General features: G+C 34.8%; 4 protein-coding genes across 11 annotated transcripts; 2 read left to right on the top strand and 2 right to left on the bottom strand.

Annotated features, from left to right (window-relative positions):
• Positions 1-63: 63 nt before the first annotated feature.
• Positions 64-1,164, top strand: LOC129565192 (uncharacterized). Its single transcript, XM_055439767.1, has 2 exons — positions 64-303; positions 376-1,164. Exons 1-2 carry the CDS (start codon positions 175-177, stop codon positions 982-984), a joined length of 738 nt encoding a protein of 245 aa, XP_055295742.1. The 5' UTR covers positions 64-174; the 3' UTR covers positions 985-1,164.
• LOC129565190 (zinc finger protein 62-like) lies at positions 1,072-5,240 on the bottom strand. Of its 3 annotated transcripts, XM_055439763.1 has the most exons (5): positions 5,094-5,240; positions 3,317-4,994; positions 1,813-3,243; positions 1,483-1,721; positions 1,072-1,367 (listed from the first exon to the last, which is right to left on the bottom strand). In XM_055439763.1, exons 1-4 carry the CDS (start codon positions 5,134-5,136, stop codon positions 1,502-1,504), a joined length of 3,372 nt encoding a protein of 1,123 aa, XP_055295738.1. In that variant the 5' UTR covers positions 5,137-5,240; the 3' UTR covers positions 1,072-1,367; positions 1,483-1,501. The 3 variants fall into 3 exon arrangements, with proteins under 3 accessions (XP_055295738.1, XP_055295737.1, XP_055295739.1); XM_055439762.1 differs by lacking the exon at positions 1,072-1,367 and having other exon boundaries at positions 1,393-1,721; XM_055439764.1 differs by lacking the exon at positions 1,072-1,367 and having other exon boundaries at positions 1,639-1,721; positions 1,792-3,243; positions 5,094-5,226.
• A 606-nt stretch (positions 5,241-5,846) lies between these two features.
• On the bottom strand, positions 5,847-10,960 carry LOC129565189 (putative inorganic phosphate cotransporter). Of its 3 annotated transcripts, none has more exons than XM_055439759.1 (8): positions 10,770-10,960; positions 7,593-7,901; positions 7,412-7,519; positions 7,265-7,333; positions 7,013-7,200; positions 6,544-6,928; positions 6,215-6,453; positions 5,847-6,131 (listed from the first exon to the last, which is right to left on the bottom strand). In XM_055439759.1, exons 1-8 carry the CDS (start codon positions 10,831-10,833, stop codon positions 5,940-5,942), a joined length of 1,554 nt encoding a protein of 517 aa, XP_055295734.1. In that variant the 5' UTR covers positions 10,834-10,960; the 3' UTR covers positions 5,847-5,939. The 3 variants fall into 3 exon arrangements, with proteins under 3 accessions (XP_055295734.1, XP_055295735.1, XP_055295736.1); XM_055439760.1 differs by lacking the exon at positions 10,770-10,960 and adding an exon at positions 9,983-10,361; XM_055439761.1 differs by lacking the exon at positions 10,770-10,960 and adding an exon at positions 8,316-8,838.
• Positions 10,961-11,281: 321 nt separating this feature from the next.
• On the top strand, positions 11,282-14,629 carry LOC129565188 (uncharacterized). 4 transcript variants are annotated; one of them, XM_055439757.1, is made up of 4 exons: positions 11,282-11,656; positions 12,767-12,813; positions 13,186-13,335; positions 13,462-14,629. In XM_055439757.1, exons 3-4 carry the CDS (start codon positions 13,308-13,310, stop codon positions 14,208-14,210), a joined length of 777 nt encoding a protein of 258 aa, XP_055295732.1. In that variant the 5' UTR covers positions 11,282-11,656; positions 12,767-12,813; positions 13,186-13,307; the 3' UTR covers positions 14,211-14,629. The 4 variants fall into 4 exon arrangements, with proteins under 4 accessions (XP_055295732.1, XP_055295733.1, XP_055295729.1 ...); XM_055439758.1 differs by lacking the exon at positions 12,767-12,813; XM_055439754.1 differs by lacking the exon at positions 11,282-11,656 and having other exon boundaries at positions 12,363-12,813.
• Positions 14,630-16,330: the final 1,701 nt, after the last annotated feature.

The raw sequence follows: 16,330 nt of genomic DNA, 5'->3' as shown, positions 1-16,330 counted from the left end.
CAACTGAATGATTTTCGAAATTTAGTATGTTGCATCCAATCTAGTACGTCATTCTACTCTCATTCGAAGAGACCTTTTCTGGAGTTGTCATTCAATTGACATGCACTTGTTTTTATTATTCAGAAACATAAACAATTATTATCGGAAGCGTCTTAACGTGTGAAATTTTATGAAATGACAAAATTTCTCAAGTTTCCATCAAAACAAAAACCATTTGACGCTGCTATCGGTGACATTACCGAAACCGATCTATACGAGTATGCATTTCCAAGCGAAGACATCACATTTGAAGTGGTGAAAATTGTGAGTATTGTTGTTGTTATTTACTCATATTCTCTGATACTAAATTACAATTTTAAAAAAATCGGTTTTCAGGAAGATACTGAATGTGTTGTCAATGAAGCCGATGAGAAATGTATAAACGGTTTGGAGCCGAACACAAGTAATGAGACAGAAACGTCGACGAGGAAAAGTCAACGCACACCGAAAAAGAAAGTGATCGTAGAATATGGTTACATAGCGAAGCGGCGGAAAGCACATGCCAAAAAGGGATTGGCAAAGAATCATACACCCAAGATGAACAGGATCTCTCGGCGCCCAATCAAACCAACGCGTGTTACTCAACATCGTTCAATTGAGATGACCGTTCTCAACATAAAACAAGAAAAAACATCATCACAAACGAATCAAAACATCGAAAATCACAGCACAGTAACACAGAATGGTCTACGTAAATCAACTTTCATCGCACCAAAATCGGTACAAAGAATGGAAAAAAGACCCGGACATCAATTCCGATTTGATGGCATTGAACATTATCCAGATGCAGATGAAAGTTATGTGACAGGAACTAGATGTAAGAGAGAAGGATGCAAACTTAAATCGAAATTTTTTTGTTTAAAATGCCAAGTACATCTATGTATAAAACGAAACACGAATTGCTTCCAAATATTTCACACATTTTCGACCGGCCATAAAATATAGCAAATAGACATGTATGCTTCTTAGGGACATTCGACCGAAGATTAATGCATTTTGAAATTAGTCATGGAAAGTAAATAAGCATTCGAATCTTAAGCAAAGATCTGTAATTTATTTCTCACTCACTCATTAAATTGCATTGATTTACTGAACACACCAACTGAATTTGGTTGTTCAAATTTACATATTCTGCATTTTTTCTTGTTTTCAATGTTACATTCTAGTCTTGTACAAACAATTTGTTCACAATAGCTGTGATCCATTTGGTCGACACAAAGATGTTTGAAATCATTTCAAAACATAAATCAGCATCAGAAATTTTTGTTTCAGCAACACCATCGTTGGGAATATTCCGAATCTCTGCAAATTGAAAAGGTGCCGAATCTCTTCAAAAATGCAAAAAAACGCTGATAAAAGTACTTTGCTTCTTTATTCTTGATTCGCAATTTCATTTACATTTTCATGTCTTAAAATTAAACATTTTGAATCGATTTCTGTTACCTTAAGAAAGACCTCATTTTTAGATAATTTTGAATCGATTTAATGAGGTCGTTGCAGCAACAACTTTCCCATGCACGCTTATTGTATGTTTCGTGAGCAGTTTCCGTTCAGAAAAGACCTTCTCACAGATCGAACAAATGTGTTTTTTGGAATAAATTTTGTGTACGCTAAATTTATGGCGTTTCAAATCGATGCTATCCCTGTACGCTTGTTGGCATCCCTCAATGTCGCAAACGTACCTATAAAAGCAAAAAGAAAAAGAAAAGTTAAAATCTAAATATGTATTGTTATGAAAATAGAAACAATCACATTTATATGTACTCAACGCACGGTTTTTTCCCGCTATGAATCATAAGGTGCCGATATAGCATGCCGCTTCGTCCGAAGCATTTGTTGCATTGATCACACTTCCAAGGCTTTTCACCCGTATGACTATGGATATGATCTTTCAATGAAGATTTTGAAGCCATGGCTTTACCGCAGTGGTTGCAAATAAATTTTCTCTTCTCGTTGTCCGGATGAGTACTTGTATGACGCATAAATTCTCTACGATCTTCAAACACTAGATTACAACCTTTGAATCGGCATGTGATGACAGGCTTTTTGCCATGCCTTTCCCGATGTTCCAGCATATATTTAACGTCGGCGAACACATGTCCACATATATTGCACGCGGCATCTTTTTCGTGGTGCTTCAAGTGCAATCGTAGCTCATGTTTCGTAGACAATTTTTTATCACAAAAACTGCACGCAAACAATTGTTTCTTCTCTCTTTGATGACTCAATCGATGTTGGGCCAGCATTTCTTCGGTGCAGAATGTTTTTTTGCATATTTCGCACTCCCTCATTGCGTCTGGGTGGATATTTTGCATGTGACCCATAACTCCAGCATTTGATTTGAAAATTTTATCACATCCGTCGATAGGACATTTCATTCGTTTATTTGTATGTACTCCTTGCATGTGAGCCAACAGGCAAGTTCGCGACGAGAATTTTTTATTGCATATAGTACACGCCAGTTCACTTTTCTCTTCGTTATTGAGTTGGATTTTAGTTATATTGGCGAGATGATCTTGTGTTTTCCTTTCAATTGGCTTGTTTAGCCTTGCATGTTTATCCATATGAAGTCCTAAGCTCGACTTGAATGCAAAACCTTGGCCACAGCCATCAAAGCTACACTTATGCTGATAACTTTCGGGATGACCTCTCATATGCAACAATAAATCATGTGGTTGACGAAACTTCTCTTCACAAATATTACACGGATGTTCTTGCTTCTCTTCGTTGTGCTCCTTCATAATGTGCTTTGCCAACCACATCTCGAATTCAAAATCCAAATTGCAATACTCGCACATCCAGTCGATCGGAATTGATGCGTTCATACCATCTTCATAGTCTTCGATACACAGTTCCTCTTGTTCGACCGTTTCACCAGGAATTACATCGATATCTGCATGAGCTATTCTTCGATGCCATCTGTATTGATGCACTCTGGCGTATGATTTATCGCATAATTTGCACTTGTATTCTTTACCCTGATGCGTTTCTAGATGACGTTTCAATACTTTTCGATTTGAGAAATTCCTATTGCAAATTGGACATTCCAACTTTGCCAGTTGTTCTTTCGTCAAAATTATTTCCACACCATCGATTTCAATGTAATCATTTGGATTAGCGCACTTGGTTGGCAAGTGCCGTTTTTTATGCTCGTTCCTATTGCGTTTATCCGAAAAGGCTCTGCCGCATACATCGCAAACATACCTACAAAAGCAAAGAAAAAATGAGAGTAAAATGGAAATAATAATATGTAAATATTCCATTCACTTCAACGTACGGTTTGAGACCACGGTGAATGTTCATATGGTATTTTAATCCAGTTCTACAGACAATTCTCTTATTGCATATTTCACATGTTCCTCCTGTTCCCGTCCGTTTCTCTATCGCTTGAGATTCATTTTGTTGCTGTTGTTCATCGTCTTTTTGAACGTCTTTCGGATTTAACTCAATCGTATCATTATCATTGTCACCGCGTGTATTTTCCATCGTTGCTAATGGCATCGGATGATCTTCAACATTGTTGTCCAAATTTGTCAAAGTATTATCTTCACTGCGCGTGTTTCCATTGTCCTCATTGAATTCGCATTCCATTTGAGAATAGCTCTCATCTTTTGGCTCCACCAAATGGGAAATATGGCTGATTTGTCTTTCCGTGGTACTAATTCCTCCATTTGATTCATTTGTTTCATTTTGCTTCCGATTTCTTGACGATTTTCGAGTCCTGGATGTTGTCGCATCATCGTTTCTCATTTTGTGTATCGACGATTTGACATGTTTATGGAGATTTCGCACATCTGCAAATGCTGCGTTACATGTGACACACTTATACGGTTTGAGACCCCGGTGAATGTTCATGTGAAATTTTAAGGATCTTCTAGTCATAACTTTACCGCATATTGGACACATGTCAGTGTCAGTTTTTTTTGAATTCGTGTCTTCCCCTTGACAGCCTGCAAAGCTATTATCACCACATTCATCGGGCTCACTTTCCATAATATATTCACTCTGAATAATTTCATGTGAGTTATCTCCAACGAATCCAGGGAGTATGATTTGTTCGGGTTGGAATTCATTTGGTCGTGCAAAAGAATTTATCACCGTTATGTTGTCTTCAGCCTGTGTTTCATTTGATCCACTAGAAATCGGATCAATCTCATTGCTGGTCATTGGGTTCGCTTCATTTTGTTTGCTCTTTCTGGTCGATTTCCTAGTACTGGATGTTGTCGTATTATCGTTTCCCATTTTGTGATACCACGTTTTGACATGTTTTTGGAGATTTCGCACATCTGCAAATGCATCGTCACATGTGGCACATTTATATGGTTTGATGCCTCGGTGAATATTCATGTGAAATTTGAAGGATCTTTTAGTCATAATTTTACTGCATATTGGGCACTTTTCAGTGTATGTTTTCTTTGAAGTCGCATCTTTTGCTTGACGTACTGCAGAACTATACCTGACACATTCATCAGGCTCATTTTCCATGATGAATTCATTGTGAATAATATCCTGTGGTTTATGTTCGATGAATTCGGGTAGAAATATTGGTTCAGGTTGGAATTCATTTGGTCTCGCAAAAGCATTTATTCCCATTAGTTGGTCTTCAGCCTGTGTTGCACACATTCCACTGAAAATTGGATCAATCTCAACGCTTGCCGTTGGCTTTGACTCGTTTTCAATACAGTTTTCATGCAACACATTATTGAAATTGATTGCAACAAAATTCGGCACAATCACTGTTTCTGCTGTATATTCATTGCCTACATCGGTGTTCAGTTCAGTTTTTGGTATGGCATTATGTAAATGCTCACTGTACCATGTGTCTCCGATTCGAATCAAACTCTGTTGGCATACTGAACAAGAAGATTGTTGAAAATGATTGAGAATATGTGTATTTCGTTCAGTCGTTGTTCGAAATGTGAGTAGACAAATTTCGCATTTTACTGTCTCACACACTAGAAATAAACAATTACATTAATATAGACATAAATGTACTTTTCATGATAAAAAATATGACATTTTAGGAAGAAAACAAAACTTTTTAGCAATTTTACCATCAGCTGTGTAATTTTGCAGCAACAAATTTTCTGTGGCCATCGTTTAGTTTTATTTGTGGAAATTTCATTCACCTCTTGGAAAGCAAACATTTTTATTTGACGTTTGTTTGCTGACATTCAACTGTCAACGTAGTAGACCATGAGCAACTGTCAAACGGTGGAATTTGAACGCAAACACCAGCGGAGGTACGTTATACGCAAGCTATAAACGAATTTCGCATGCATATTATGATTTGTCATGCAGATACAGTGTTAGCTTTAATTAAATCTTCTGAGATTAGTGAAATCGTATCTAATTCTCTTGGGATTGTTCATTCAATTCATTTGGCTGTTGTGATTTCCACATTGCTTTGCTCCATAATATCCACTCACAAACTCGGTCATCAGATTAAGAGCCTGAATATGAATCTAGTTCAACTGGAATTTGAACCTGACGGAAACAATAAATTATAATACCATTTGATAACGGATAATTGAAACAAAATTTCCGATTAAATTACGTCTATTAAAATAAGTCGATCGTGAGCGTTAATCGTCAGTAAATTGCACCCATAAAATTATCTTGGTCGAACAGACTGGATAATATTTTGAACGTGATTGTTAATCGAGCTAAAATCGTGTGTGATGAACAGTTTAACACTTGAGTTCTTTTTTTCTCCATAAGTTTAATACGATTTATTCGAAACGATTGACGTAATCATGATCAACACATTTAATGCCTTCTAAAGAGACTAAGTGAAACGCTTTGTCTTAACGTTGTACTATTTTATTGATGTGTTTTCAGCTTACAAATAGACAATAGGATAGGGCACTTAATTTACTGTACATATATATTTTACATTTCTATATCGTTCTTTCGACTGAATTCACTTTTTCACTGGATGAACCATTACTTTTTGTATTTTGTTCTTTCAATTTTAATGGGTCGTTCCAATCTTGAATCTCTCCGGAGGCAAATATGTCGTACAAAATCGTCGTAACGACAAATAACACGAAAGTAATCCAAAAGACGATTCTCCACTCGGTTAAATATGACTGCACCAATGATAGGAAGAATATTGTGTTGGATTAGTAATGGGTAGGACTAAGAACAGAATCTGTTTGAAAAATTCACTTACATTTGGTGTTAAAACACCAACAATGTATGGTCCAACGACGCCTGCCAAACTTCCGGTTCCGTTTGCAATGGCCATGATAACACCAGCGTAGTTTGGTGCAATATCTAAGCTATTAGCTTTGATACCTGAGTAGAATGTTCCCATGAAGCCCATACCAAGCGTGAACATTGCCACCACGGCAACTCGGTCACATCCAGCATAGGAAGCTAACACAACAAAAACTCCTGGCCCGATAGCGGCTTCATGTAATGAAATACAAAATTTTTATTAATAAAAATGATTCATTTTGAAATGAATGCTTCTGATAATAATCGACCATCGGAACTAACCAATTGACGTAAACAATTTTCGTGAGTTGGTGATCCCCAGATATTTTCGTTTGATAAGATAATCACTCAAGACGCCAGTGAATAGTGCAACGATCCACAAGACAACGTACGGCACCGATGTGTATAGTCCATTTTTCTTGATGGAAAATCTCAAAACGTCATTCATGTACTTTGGCAAATCGTTGATAATAATGAAAAGTCCCCAATTGTGACCGATTTGTGCAAATATTAACGCTATCACAGCGGGGCATGTCAATAATTTACGCCACGGTGTTGACGGTAGATCGTCGCGTCGTTTCAATTCGCCAAGCTCACGGGTTAAATACTGCTTTTCTTTTTCTGTTATGAACGGATGACTTTCAGGATTATTGTAGCAAATGAAGTACTGTAGAAAGAGAAATAAGGCATAATAACAGAATGGGGTTCATTTTTCAAATTTCATCATTTTCCAAACAAATAGAAAACTTACAAAGATTATACACCAAATGATTGCGGCTCCTCCAAACCAATAGAAAACTGATGTCCAGCCGTAGTTACTGATGAGCAAACCAGAAATCGACGATCCGAAAATCGAACCCAACATTCCACCAGAATATACAACAGTTGCTGTGATGCTGCGCTCTTTCAAAGGGGTCCACGCCGCAAGCAATGTATTGCCTGATAAAAATGTTAAACGGTCTAAATATTGCTATTAAATTGGAATTTATTTCACACGACTTACAACTCGGAAATATAATGCCTTCTCCCATCCCAATTATAATACGGAATATGATCAACACTGTACTTCCACCTAAATCAGTCAATGAATAAATTATTGTTTTTTTTTATTTGTTCGTCTATTGTTTTGTTTTTCGTTGCATTCACTCACCATAGGAGATACCCATTGGTGTAAACACTGTAAAAACGGTAGCGATTACAACACCAAGCAATAGAGTGTATTTTCCGCCAACTTTGGCCGACAGCAGTCCTCCTGGAACTTGATGAGGAAATGCGGAAAGTCAATATTCATGATATTCACAATATTCGAAATGGGAAAAGTCAATATTCACCATGAGTCAGTATATAGCCCCAATAGAATGATGACAAAATTAATCCTTGCAGCTCTTGCGACCAATCATAGCGATCTGTGGTCACTGAAACGACGGTCGGTATCGGTTGATTGTTTTCAATGGCAACCAATTCATCTTCGTACGGTGGGCAAACATCTGGATTCGTAATAATCGAACCATTTTCATGTGCATGGGGTGGTATAACCATTTGAGTGATCGCATACGACAACGATATACGTAGCATATACGCTAAAGCTACGGCAGAGAATGCCATCAACGCCGACACAACTCGTTGGGGTATGATGAAACCTTTATAAATTTTTTTTGAATGTTAATGACTTCAATTATTTACGTCAATCACCGAAAATAAAAACAAAATGTTCCCGTGTTTCAGCAAATTTCCACTGGATATATCCGCCTATTTATAAATTCATCTTATCACAACATTCCTATCATCATTTGTAAAGATTAAACGTATTTGCATTTCATTTCGTCTATAATTAAAGTAACAACAACAACAAGTATTTGCAATCTTCTTCTTCTTTTTTTATCTCGGCAAACAATTGATTTATTTGTTCCGAACAACAATTTGAATTACTCCGAAAATAGAGATGCTATTAACCGTTGCGGCTCGGACAGCGTACCAAAAGAAATATTAACACTAAAAATTAATCTAAATTTAGAACGCTATCATAAAGCGTATCAATTAGATTAAAAAATTACCTTAGTCTAAATTAGTTATTTTCCATCAGCCGACGATCGCGCCACTCGCTTATTATTCCATAACACATTTATGGGCAACAATTCAGCTAAATAGCACACATTTTCAATGTGATACAGATGAATAATGATTTGCAGAAAATGTGTTCACTTCTTCGATGTGAAGATATTTAGATTGAGTGCAAACAACTGTTTAACCGCATGCACTTAAATCGTTTAATAAACCAATACGCGATAAAGAAGAAAAGATTTTGTGATATCAATATTCCGTCGGATTCAAAAGAATCAAAATGTTTGTATGTTTTTTGTAATACTTGGAATCGGCTCCAGACTGTCTGATTACAAATAAATGCATGCTTAACAGACAGATTAAATGGAAATTTTCATTTTGCTTGCTTTCGAAACAATAACTCTGTCTCTCACTGTCGTTGGCTATGTCAGAATTTTGAAATTCAATGCCAGAAACGATATAAATACGAAGAAGCTTTGTTTCTCAGACAGTTCTGTAGAACTCGATACGATTGCGTTGCACTCTTGACGTAACACGTTTGAACAAATCTTGAAATTTTTATATAGCAACCCATTAAAAACAGACGTAAATTCACGTTTTTTTTCGGCAAATTGTTGTTTTTAAAGAAAAAATCTCGAATTATAGGTTTAGCAACTCTTTCTTTTCTTCATAATTTTTATACTCTTGTTATTCATTTGAAAAAGAAATCATTGCCATGGGTAATCGTGTTCAAGCTCCCACAAATCATATCATTAACAAAAATGCCTGAACCTTTAGATTTACTTCATAAAGTATTCACAGTTCAATTGTGTAGATTGCATGCACCATTGTTCGCGTATAATTCTACTTTGGATGTGCGTTCTTACGAGAAAAAAAGGCAACATACATAGTACATTACAATCGATAAACGTAGACTTAGCGGTCATCGATTGTTTCAAACGAGAAAAAAAAATTCGACGAAATGAAAACACAACAACAACTGAGTACAAATTGTAATGTTATCATTTTCACATTTTTCCATCCATTTAAATTCACCTTGAATACGTTATTTCGCGTTTCAGTTTCCGCTGTCTACCCATACACATTGATTCGCGGAGAGCTTTGAACAACGTCAAAGCATCACTTAAGAATGCGTTTCTACATGCACACTGAAAACGGTACATGGAAACTAGACGTTTGTGTTTTCGTTCCCTGAAAATTTATGTTACCACTGATACGTTGCTTTTGTTTCAATAAAAATTTATTTGAAAGCAATTATATTTATATCTTCGATTTTTTTTTCCATATAGCATTCAAACGTTGAGTCGGATCAAATTGATTTCATTGTTTAGTGATTTAAAACTATATCGTAAACTCGAGACAAACTCGATAGAAATTCCTTTGAATATTTTAACGGAATTTACGACAGTTCAATCAAATAAATCAGATGTCAACGATTCAATCGAATAAAATTTATGGCGAATGGGAAAAGTGATTTAAAACAGCTGACCAAATGCAGAGTTGAAGCTATTTAGGGAAACCGGTATTTGCAATCGAAAAACTCTTAAGTTTTGTGAATGAATAATTGCAAAAAAAAAATCGAAATGATTCATAGTGATACCTAATTGCAATCCCAAAAGAATTTATTGTAATTAGAGAAAAAGACAAAAGATTCACTCACATCGTGTAATAAATTGTTGTAACGATGACGAAACCATCTTTTCGAATTGATTTATTCACTAAATCCCGACGAAAAATATTCTATTTACACTAAAATTAATCGAAATTATCACAATATAATTTTGAAAATTTATTGTAAATCCAACGTCTAACCCAATTAGATTGTTATTAATTTTTTGTGTGAAAAGCAAACATGTTTAACATTCAATTGAAATTCGATCTTCGTGTAGTTTATTGAAAAAATTTCCGCTGAGTGCTAGACTCAATAGACACCGTTCAGAACAATGTCGAGATGTAATCGTTCGGAAGATTGTATTTCACCGACAACTGTTCACCTTAACGATCAACTGAGAACTGTGCTGAAATTTGAGATTACGTTACATGAAATATTCATTCCTTTCGGCTCTGTGTGACGGATAATAACAATGCAAGATAAAATTGAATATAAACTCCGTGAACCTTTTTGTGATGTACACGCTCCGTGTTTTTGATTTTAATGGTTTGATTATTTATTTCGTCCATATGTTTATTATCTACATGTGCGACAAAGTGTAAACAATTTTCAACGCATAACTTTCGCCACACTTCATCCACGCAACTTTTGATTAGACAACTCAGAAGCGTCGGGTAATAATTCCCATCGATAATTTTGCGCATGCATACGTCTTGAAAAGAAGGTCAATTTTTTGCCATGTGATTGTTATACAATTTATGACAATGATAAAAATCGACTCGTTCAAAAGCCTTTAATTTGCTACAAATGGTCGTTATTGTCTGAAAAATTATACCTTTTGTCACCGGTGCCCTATCAATTGGCTCATAATCGCCACGTCTGTAGCTTCTGCCTTTCATCTCAATGCCGTTTTTACAATCTGCAAACAGTGTCCTTTTAATTGTTCCACGATTATTGTCACACAATTTTTTAATACCTTACTTGATATTCACTTAGCCGCACGAATAGCAAATGTTTGACTGTCTCGGAACACATGAAAATCAAGACAAAACTTACACTCCAATACATGCTACCACTAGAAGCCGTATGAATCTATCAATGATTTGTGTTTGAGTGTATTAAATGCCATTCCTTTAATTCATATCAATTTCGTTTGTGTCATGATATTCGTTCAATTGCATTTTCAAATGGATTGGACAGCACGGACTGACTGGCTTATCAATATTATTATCTTTGAATATCAGGTGAATGGAATAATTTGATTTTGATAAAACAATAATTCAAAACATTTGTTATAGATAGGAACGTGTTGACATTGTAGCACACATTATTTCTAAGTCAGAAAGTGCGTACGTTCGTTCGTTTGTTTCAACCAACAAACAAATTAGTCAATGGAAAATATCATTGATGGTTTTTGGTTCCAAATTTAAAAAAAGTTTATCCGTAATTATATACATTTTTGTTTGTTCTAGTTAAACGTGTGATTTTATTTGAAAAATGTGAAAAATACCGAATTTTATATTCAATTGAATACCATAATTTGATAAGAAAAAATTATGCCGCTTCTTTATATATCGTATTGTGTTTATTTATTAATTAGCAATGTTTACTCATGCTATCACTCATTTTGATCAGTCTCAAGAGAAGTCTGGTGGGGGCAAGTAAAATCTAACATTGCTTATATCTTATATGTGTTCGGGAAATATTGCAAGTCACTAAAAAGTGAGTTCCGTAGCGGTAATTAAATATAGAAACTTTTCAAAGGAAAACTACAAGAGGAGATAATTGGTTACAATTTTTGTTTGATCCCATCAACTGCGATGTGTTGAAAGTTGGATTTTTCTTTCTGAAATATAGAAAATAAAGTGAATCATCAAAAAAAACGTTTTATTATTGATAAATTAACAATCTTAGTTGTCACATTTTTATCAATGCTAGAGGCGGTTTGTATATGATTCTTGAAAAGTGCATAATATTTCGGAAAACATGGCCAACATTGATATTCATTGAACGTTACGTATTTTCATTTCTTGGTGTTGCTTTCAAAATCTTATTGCCTCAAACAATCCTTACTGATAATGTATTTAACGCCTAAAACTATGCTTCACAAGCATTTTATTGCATATTCGGGCAGATAAAAGCTTTAGAAAAGGATTTCAAACACGGTAAACGGTTTGTTCTTCAATATATTAAAATTTCCCGATTTGAATGTTGAACAATTTATTCTCTGATGTTCTTACTGATGTTTTTATCTGATGATTCAACCCATCTTAATTATTTTGAAATTCAATTGGGTAATAAGTTATACCCAGACATTCCGTGTGACTGCATATCGAGCTGAGCTATTTACAAATAGCTGGCTGTTTGGTATATTTTCATTTTGTGACTATCGAGCCATGCAAATTCATGTGAGATGATAAATTTGGGACACATATTTCCATCCTTTCCATGAATTTGTGTCATAAATTTTTCATCTCACATGAATTTGCATGGTTCGATAGTCAAAAAACCAAAATGTACCAAACAGCCAGCTATTTGTAAATAGCTCAGCTCAATATGCAGCCTACGGAATGTCTGGTTATACCATTCTACGTGTTCTACTTTATGGAAGATTATCACAATCTATGTTTTTGAAAGTGTCCTACGTTAAAGTATGAGAAAAATCGCATGTTGTTATTCTGCCAATGATTGTCAACCTTGTTAACAACACTGACGTCTTCTATCACATATATGTACACAATAAGTTGTTATTCGTTGTACTGAATTCAAAGCTTCCTCACATTTTATAAAATATGAACTAATATTTGAATCGAATTGTTCATCGACATAAAGTATTTGAATCAGCCTCAATCCATTCGGAGGAGTAATAAGACCAAGAGGTAAGAGCGATAATAGAATAAATGCTTAAGCAATAAATTGATTGTTATGACCTCTTTATCTTTGAACGTGCCTCATGACAACAAACCGTTCAGGTTTGGTTTACAATTACCATGTGAAAACTACTTTGGTTTTTTTTTTGTAAAATATAAGTTTAGAAAATTAGAAAAAACTGAAGAAAAAAACAATTGAGCGAAACTTGGTAAAAATTAAAAATTCAAATTTCTTTGAAAAACAAATACATGCATGTATTGTGAACCCATGGGTTCATAAAAGCCAATTGTTTTCTGTCAGTGGTACAGCGACAGGAATAGCTTCAGGTAACAATTTCAGGACCTTTACTAACCACTGTGATCGCCTTTATATACCTGCAGACGAAGTGGAACAAAACACAATGCAGACAGTCGGTGCACGAGTAAGTCATACGCCTGAGCTTCGTAGAGCTAAATTTGGAAAATAGAAAGAAAGTGAACAAAAAATATAATTTCCAGTAAAAATGTGTATCGAAAATTCAACAAATAAAGGTAAGTTCAACTCTTCTTAAATAATATCCTTTCAATATTCAATTTGAAATGAAAAATGTGTATATTTAAGTGCTATTATTGCAATTTAAACTCTTATTTTTTTGAAAACGAAAAATTTGACTGTAGTCAAAAGAGAAAATCAAGCTGAAGAAACTGGAAATGAAAGCGATTCATGGATCGAGGTTTCAGCCGAAGAAGATGAGATCGATTCAGTGAGTGGTACATCAAGCGAAGAGGAAGATAGTGACAGTGAATCATCGGACGACAAATCAACTGAAGACGATGAGAGTGAGAAAATACCCCAAGTTATTATTGCAGGAGAGACAGTTCATGATCGTGCAATGTTCACCTATCACAACGAGGTTAAAGTAACTGTTAAGGATTGCTTATTTTATGATTCCATCGAATTCATTTTCTACGATGCTGCCACGGTGAATTTTGAAAATTGCACTTTTTCGGATAGCAAAACCGTCACCTTCCATGAAAATTCCACATTAAATTGTCAGCAGATTAACTGCTCGGGACCAGCTGTATACAAACACTATGCAGAACTTCACATGAATTTCCAAGGATGCGATTTCTTCGATAGTAAAAAGTGCACTTATGAGAAGAAAAACACTTCAAGCGAAACAGAAAATAAGCCACATAAATCAACACAGTGTCAAAGCAACAACAAACAATTTTCAGAGTTGGAGGTCTTTGTTACGAATTTGAATGCTATTTTCAAAAGTTTTTGCAATTTCATTGAACGTTTGCTTAGCGATGATGGATCCGAACTCATAAGACTCATTGGTTTTTTCAATAATATAATTTTACCGTTGATTCTCATATGCTTGATTGGTTTTTTTTGTTGCATCATATATAAGAAACATTGACTTCGCAAAAGTGCTCATTTCGAGAAAAACAAATGAAATGAAAGAAAGATGGAAGAAGCTATGTAATAAGTGGTATAAGAAATGTTGGAATTTGGACATACTTCAGTCAAAGTCAATGTAATTTCGAGTCGTTTTATTTTGTCAAGTGTAAACGTAGTAGACTGATGTTGACAATATTTTAGTACAAATAGCTATATGCTTGCAAGTGGCGCATCGTAGGTATGAAAATATCAACTATAGAATATGAGCATCAGGACCTTAACCAAGCATAATGATCATCCTTAAATACCTGTACACAAAGTACAATGCATTCAGCAGTCAGTCGATGCACGTTAAAAATTATCCATCAGAACATTTAACATAGACAGTGTCAAAACTTGAATCTATTGACTTATAAGTAAATAGCAAATAAACAGATATTATCCAAAACGAAAAATTTGTTTGCAAAATCTATCAAATCCATGTAAGTTTATCGTATTAAAAATAATCAAAAAAAAAAGTATTGGGACTTGTGTGCTCGGTTTTCACAATTTAAATATTTTTGTAAACAGCGAATGTGGAAGAAGTTAAGGAGACACACGAAAGTAACGAAACTGATGCAAGCCAACATGAAAGTGATTCATCGAGCAATATGTCCACTGAAGAAATTGAGAAAATAGCCTCCGTTGTTATTGCTGGAGAAAATTTTTCCGGTAGCAAATCGTTTGTCTATCACAGAAAGGTTGAAGTAACTGTTAGAGATTGTTCATTTCGTGGTTCTCTTAAATTCATATTCCATGATGATGCTGCCATAAAATTTTAAAAAAACCATTGTTACGGATCGGTATATTTTGAAGGTTATGGACAGCTCCAGACCGAATTCAAAGAGTGTAATAAAAATAAAAGTAATTTTCCATAAAAATTCGTCATTAAATTGTGAGGGAAATGTTTGCTTCGGGTCGGCTTCATACAAGGGCCATGCCGAACTTTGTACGAAATTCCAGAGATGTGATTTCCATGCAAGCAAAAAGTGTTTTGCTGCATCATTGGTTGTCGATCTACATCCTGCATTGGTTGTCGATCTACATCCCGATAATACATTCCATTATCTCAAGGAATTAGTTTGCACTCTCAGAGAAGTATTATGCATTTCAAAAAAAGACAAAATTGTACATTTATTAGTCTTGTTTATTATTTTCATGGTTATTATATTATTCATCAACAAAATGCCCAATACGCATGGAAGGATTGTAAATTTAAATGGAAACGAAGAGGAGCATTATTATCAAGAGTATGATGAAATTGGAAAAGTAATCGAGTTCAATATCAATGGAGAAACACATTTCTCACCAAAAACCTATAATTTTGATGAAAAAGTTAATGTAACGTTTCGTGAATCCACGTTCATGGGTGCAGTTAAATTTGTATTTCATGATGATGCAAATTTGATAGTCACCGGAACCACATGTATGGGATCATTCGAAGTTGAAGGCAATGGCAAACTTAATGTCAATTTTGAAGGAAGCACGTTCCTTGGAAGTATCACGGTTATCTTTTATCAAGATGGTGTTCTGAATTGCATAGGGAGCACTTATATGGGACGGACTACGTTTGAAAATTACGGAAAACTTCAAAAAGAATACAGCGGATGTGTATTTATGGGTTAAACAACCTTCGACAATTTTTTCTAGAATCAATTCAATTCGGATCTTTATATTGAAAATCACTGTACTCAAATCCGTATTTTCATATTTTTCTACATTTTTCATATGCAGCCTTATTTTGATAATACAAATCGACAAATAAAAATGATGAAACAAATTCGAGAAAAAAATATTCCAGTGCATTTTATTAAACCCACGACAATCACTTTTTATTCAGTTTTTATTTCACATTAGCGTTGCTCGGTATGTTAAAATATTAGTTTCTTAGTAATGCTTACTAACACCAATGCAAGTTGTTGAAACGAAACAATCGGTTTATGTGGAACCAATCAATTATTATATGCACAAATCGCACAGCGGTTCAAATTATAATTAAAGTAAGCATATATACTTGCGTCTTCCACTCAGACTGTTAGTTTGAAAAGGAAGTTGAAAGCATTCAAATTTACAAGAAGAATCCAAAAAAAGAAGACGAAA

This window comes from Sitodiplosis mosellana, unplaced genomic scaffold (assembly GCF_009176505.1).
Source record: "Sitodiplosis mosellana isolate CC-2019 unplaced genomic scaffold, AAFC_SMos_1.0 Smas_scaffold_2, whole genome shotgun sequence".
NCBI lineage: Eukaryota > Metazoa > Arthropoda > Insecta > Diptera > Cecidomyiidae > Sitodiplosis > Sitodiplosis mosellana.
The sequence above is the reverse complement of the archived record's forward strand: the minus strand, read 5'-3'. Positions and strand labels throughout refer to the sequence as shown.

Excerpts from the sequence above, each read along its gene's own strand:
- LOC129565192 (XM_055439767.1), top strand. The coding sequence starts at position 175 with ATGACAAAATTTCTCAAGTTTCCATCAAAACAAAAACCATTTGACGCT. Across the intron at positions 304-375 it reads CATTTGAAGTGGTGAAAATT|GAAGATACTGAATGTGTTGT; the intron begins GTGAGTATTGTT and ends ATCGGTTTTCAG.
- LOC129565190 (XM_055439763.1), bottom strand. The coding sequence starts at position 5,136 with ATGGCCACAGAAAATTTGTTGCTGCAAAATTACACAGCTGATG. Across the intron at positions 3,244-3,316 it reads ATTCACCGTGGTCTCAAACC|GTATGTTTGCGATGTATGCG; the intron begins GTACGTTGAAGT and ends TTGCTTTTGTAG. Across the intron at positions 1,722-1,812 it reads ATTCATAGCGGGAAAAAACC|GTACGTTTGCGACATTGAGG; the intron begins GTGCGTTGAGTA and ends TTGCTTTTATAG.
- LOC129565189 (XM_055439759.1), bottom strand. The coding sequence starts at position 10,833 with ATGAAAGGCAGAAGCTACAGACGTGGCGATTATGAGCCAATTGATAGG. Across the intron at positions 7,902-10,769 it reads TAGGGCACCGGTGACAAAAG|GTTTCATCATACCCCAACGA; the intron begins GTATAATTTTTC and ends AAATTTATAAAG. Across the intron at positions 6,929-7,012 it reads TCATTTGGTGTATAATCTTT|TACTTCATTTGCTACAATAA; the intron begins GTAAGTTTTCTA and ends CTCTTTCTACAG.
- LOC129565188 (XM_055439758.1), top strand. The coding sequence starts at position 13,308 with ATGTGTATCGAAAATTCAACAAATAAAG. Across the intron at positions 13,336-13,461 it reads CGAAAATTCAACAAATAAAG|TCAAAAGAGAAAATCAAGCT; the intron begins GTAAGTTCAACT and ends ATTTGACTGTAG.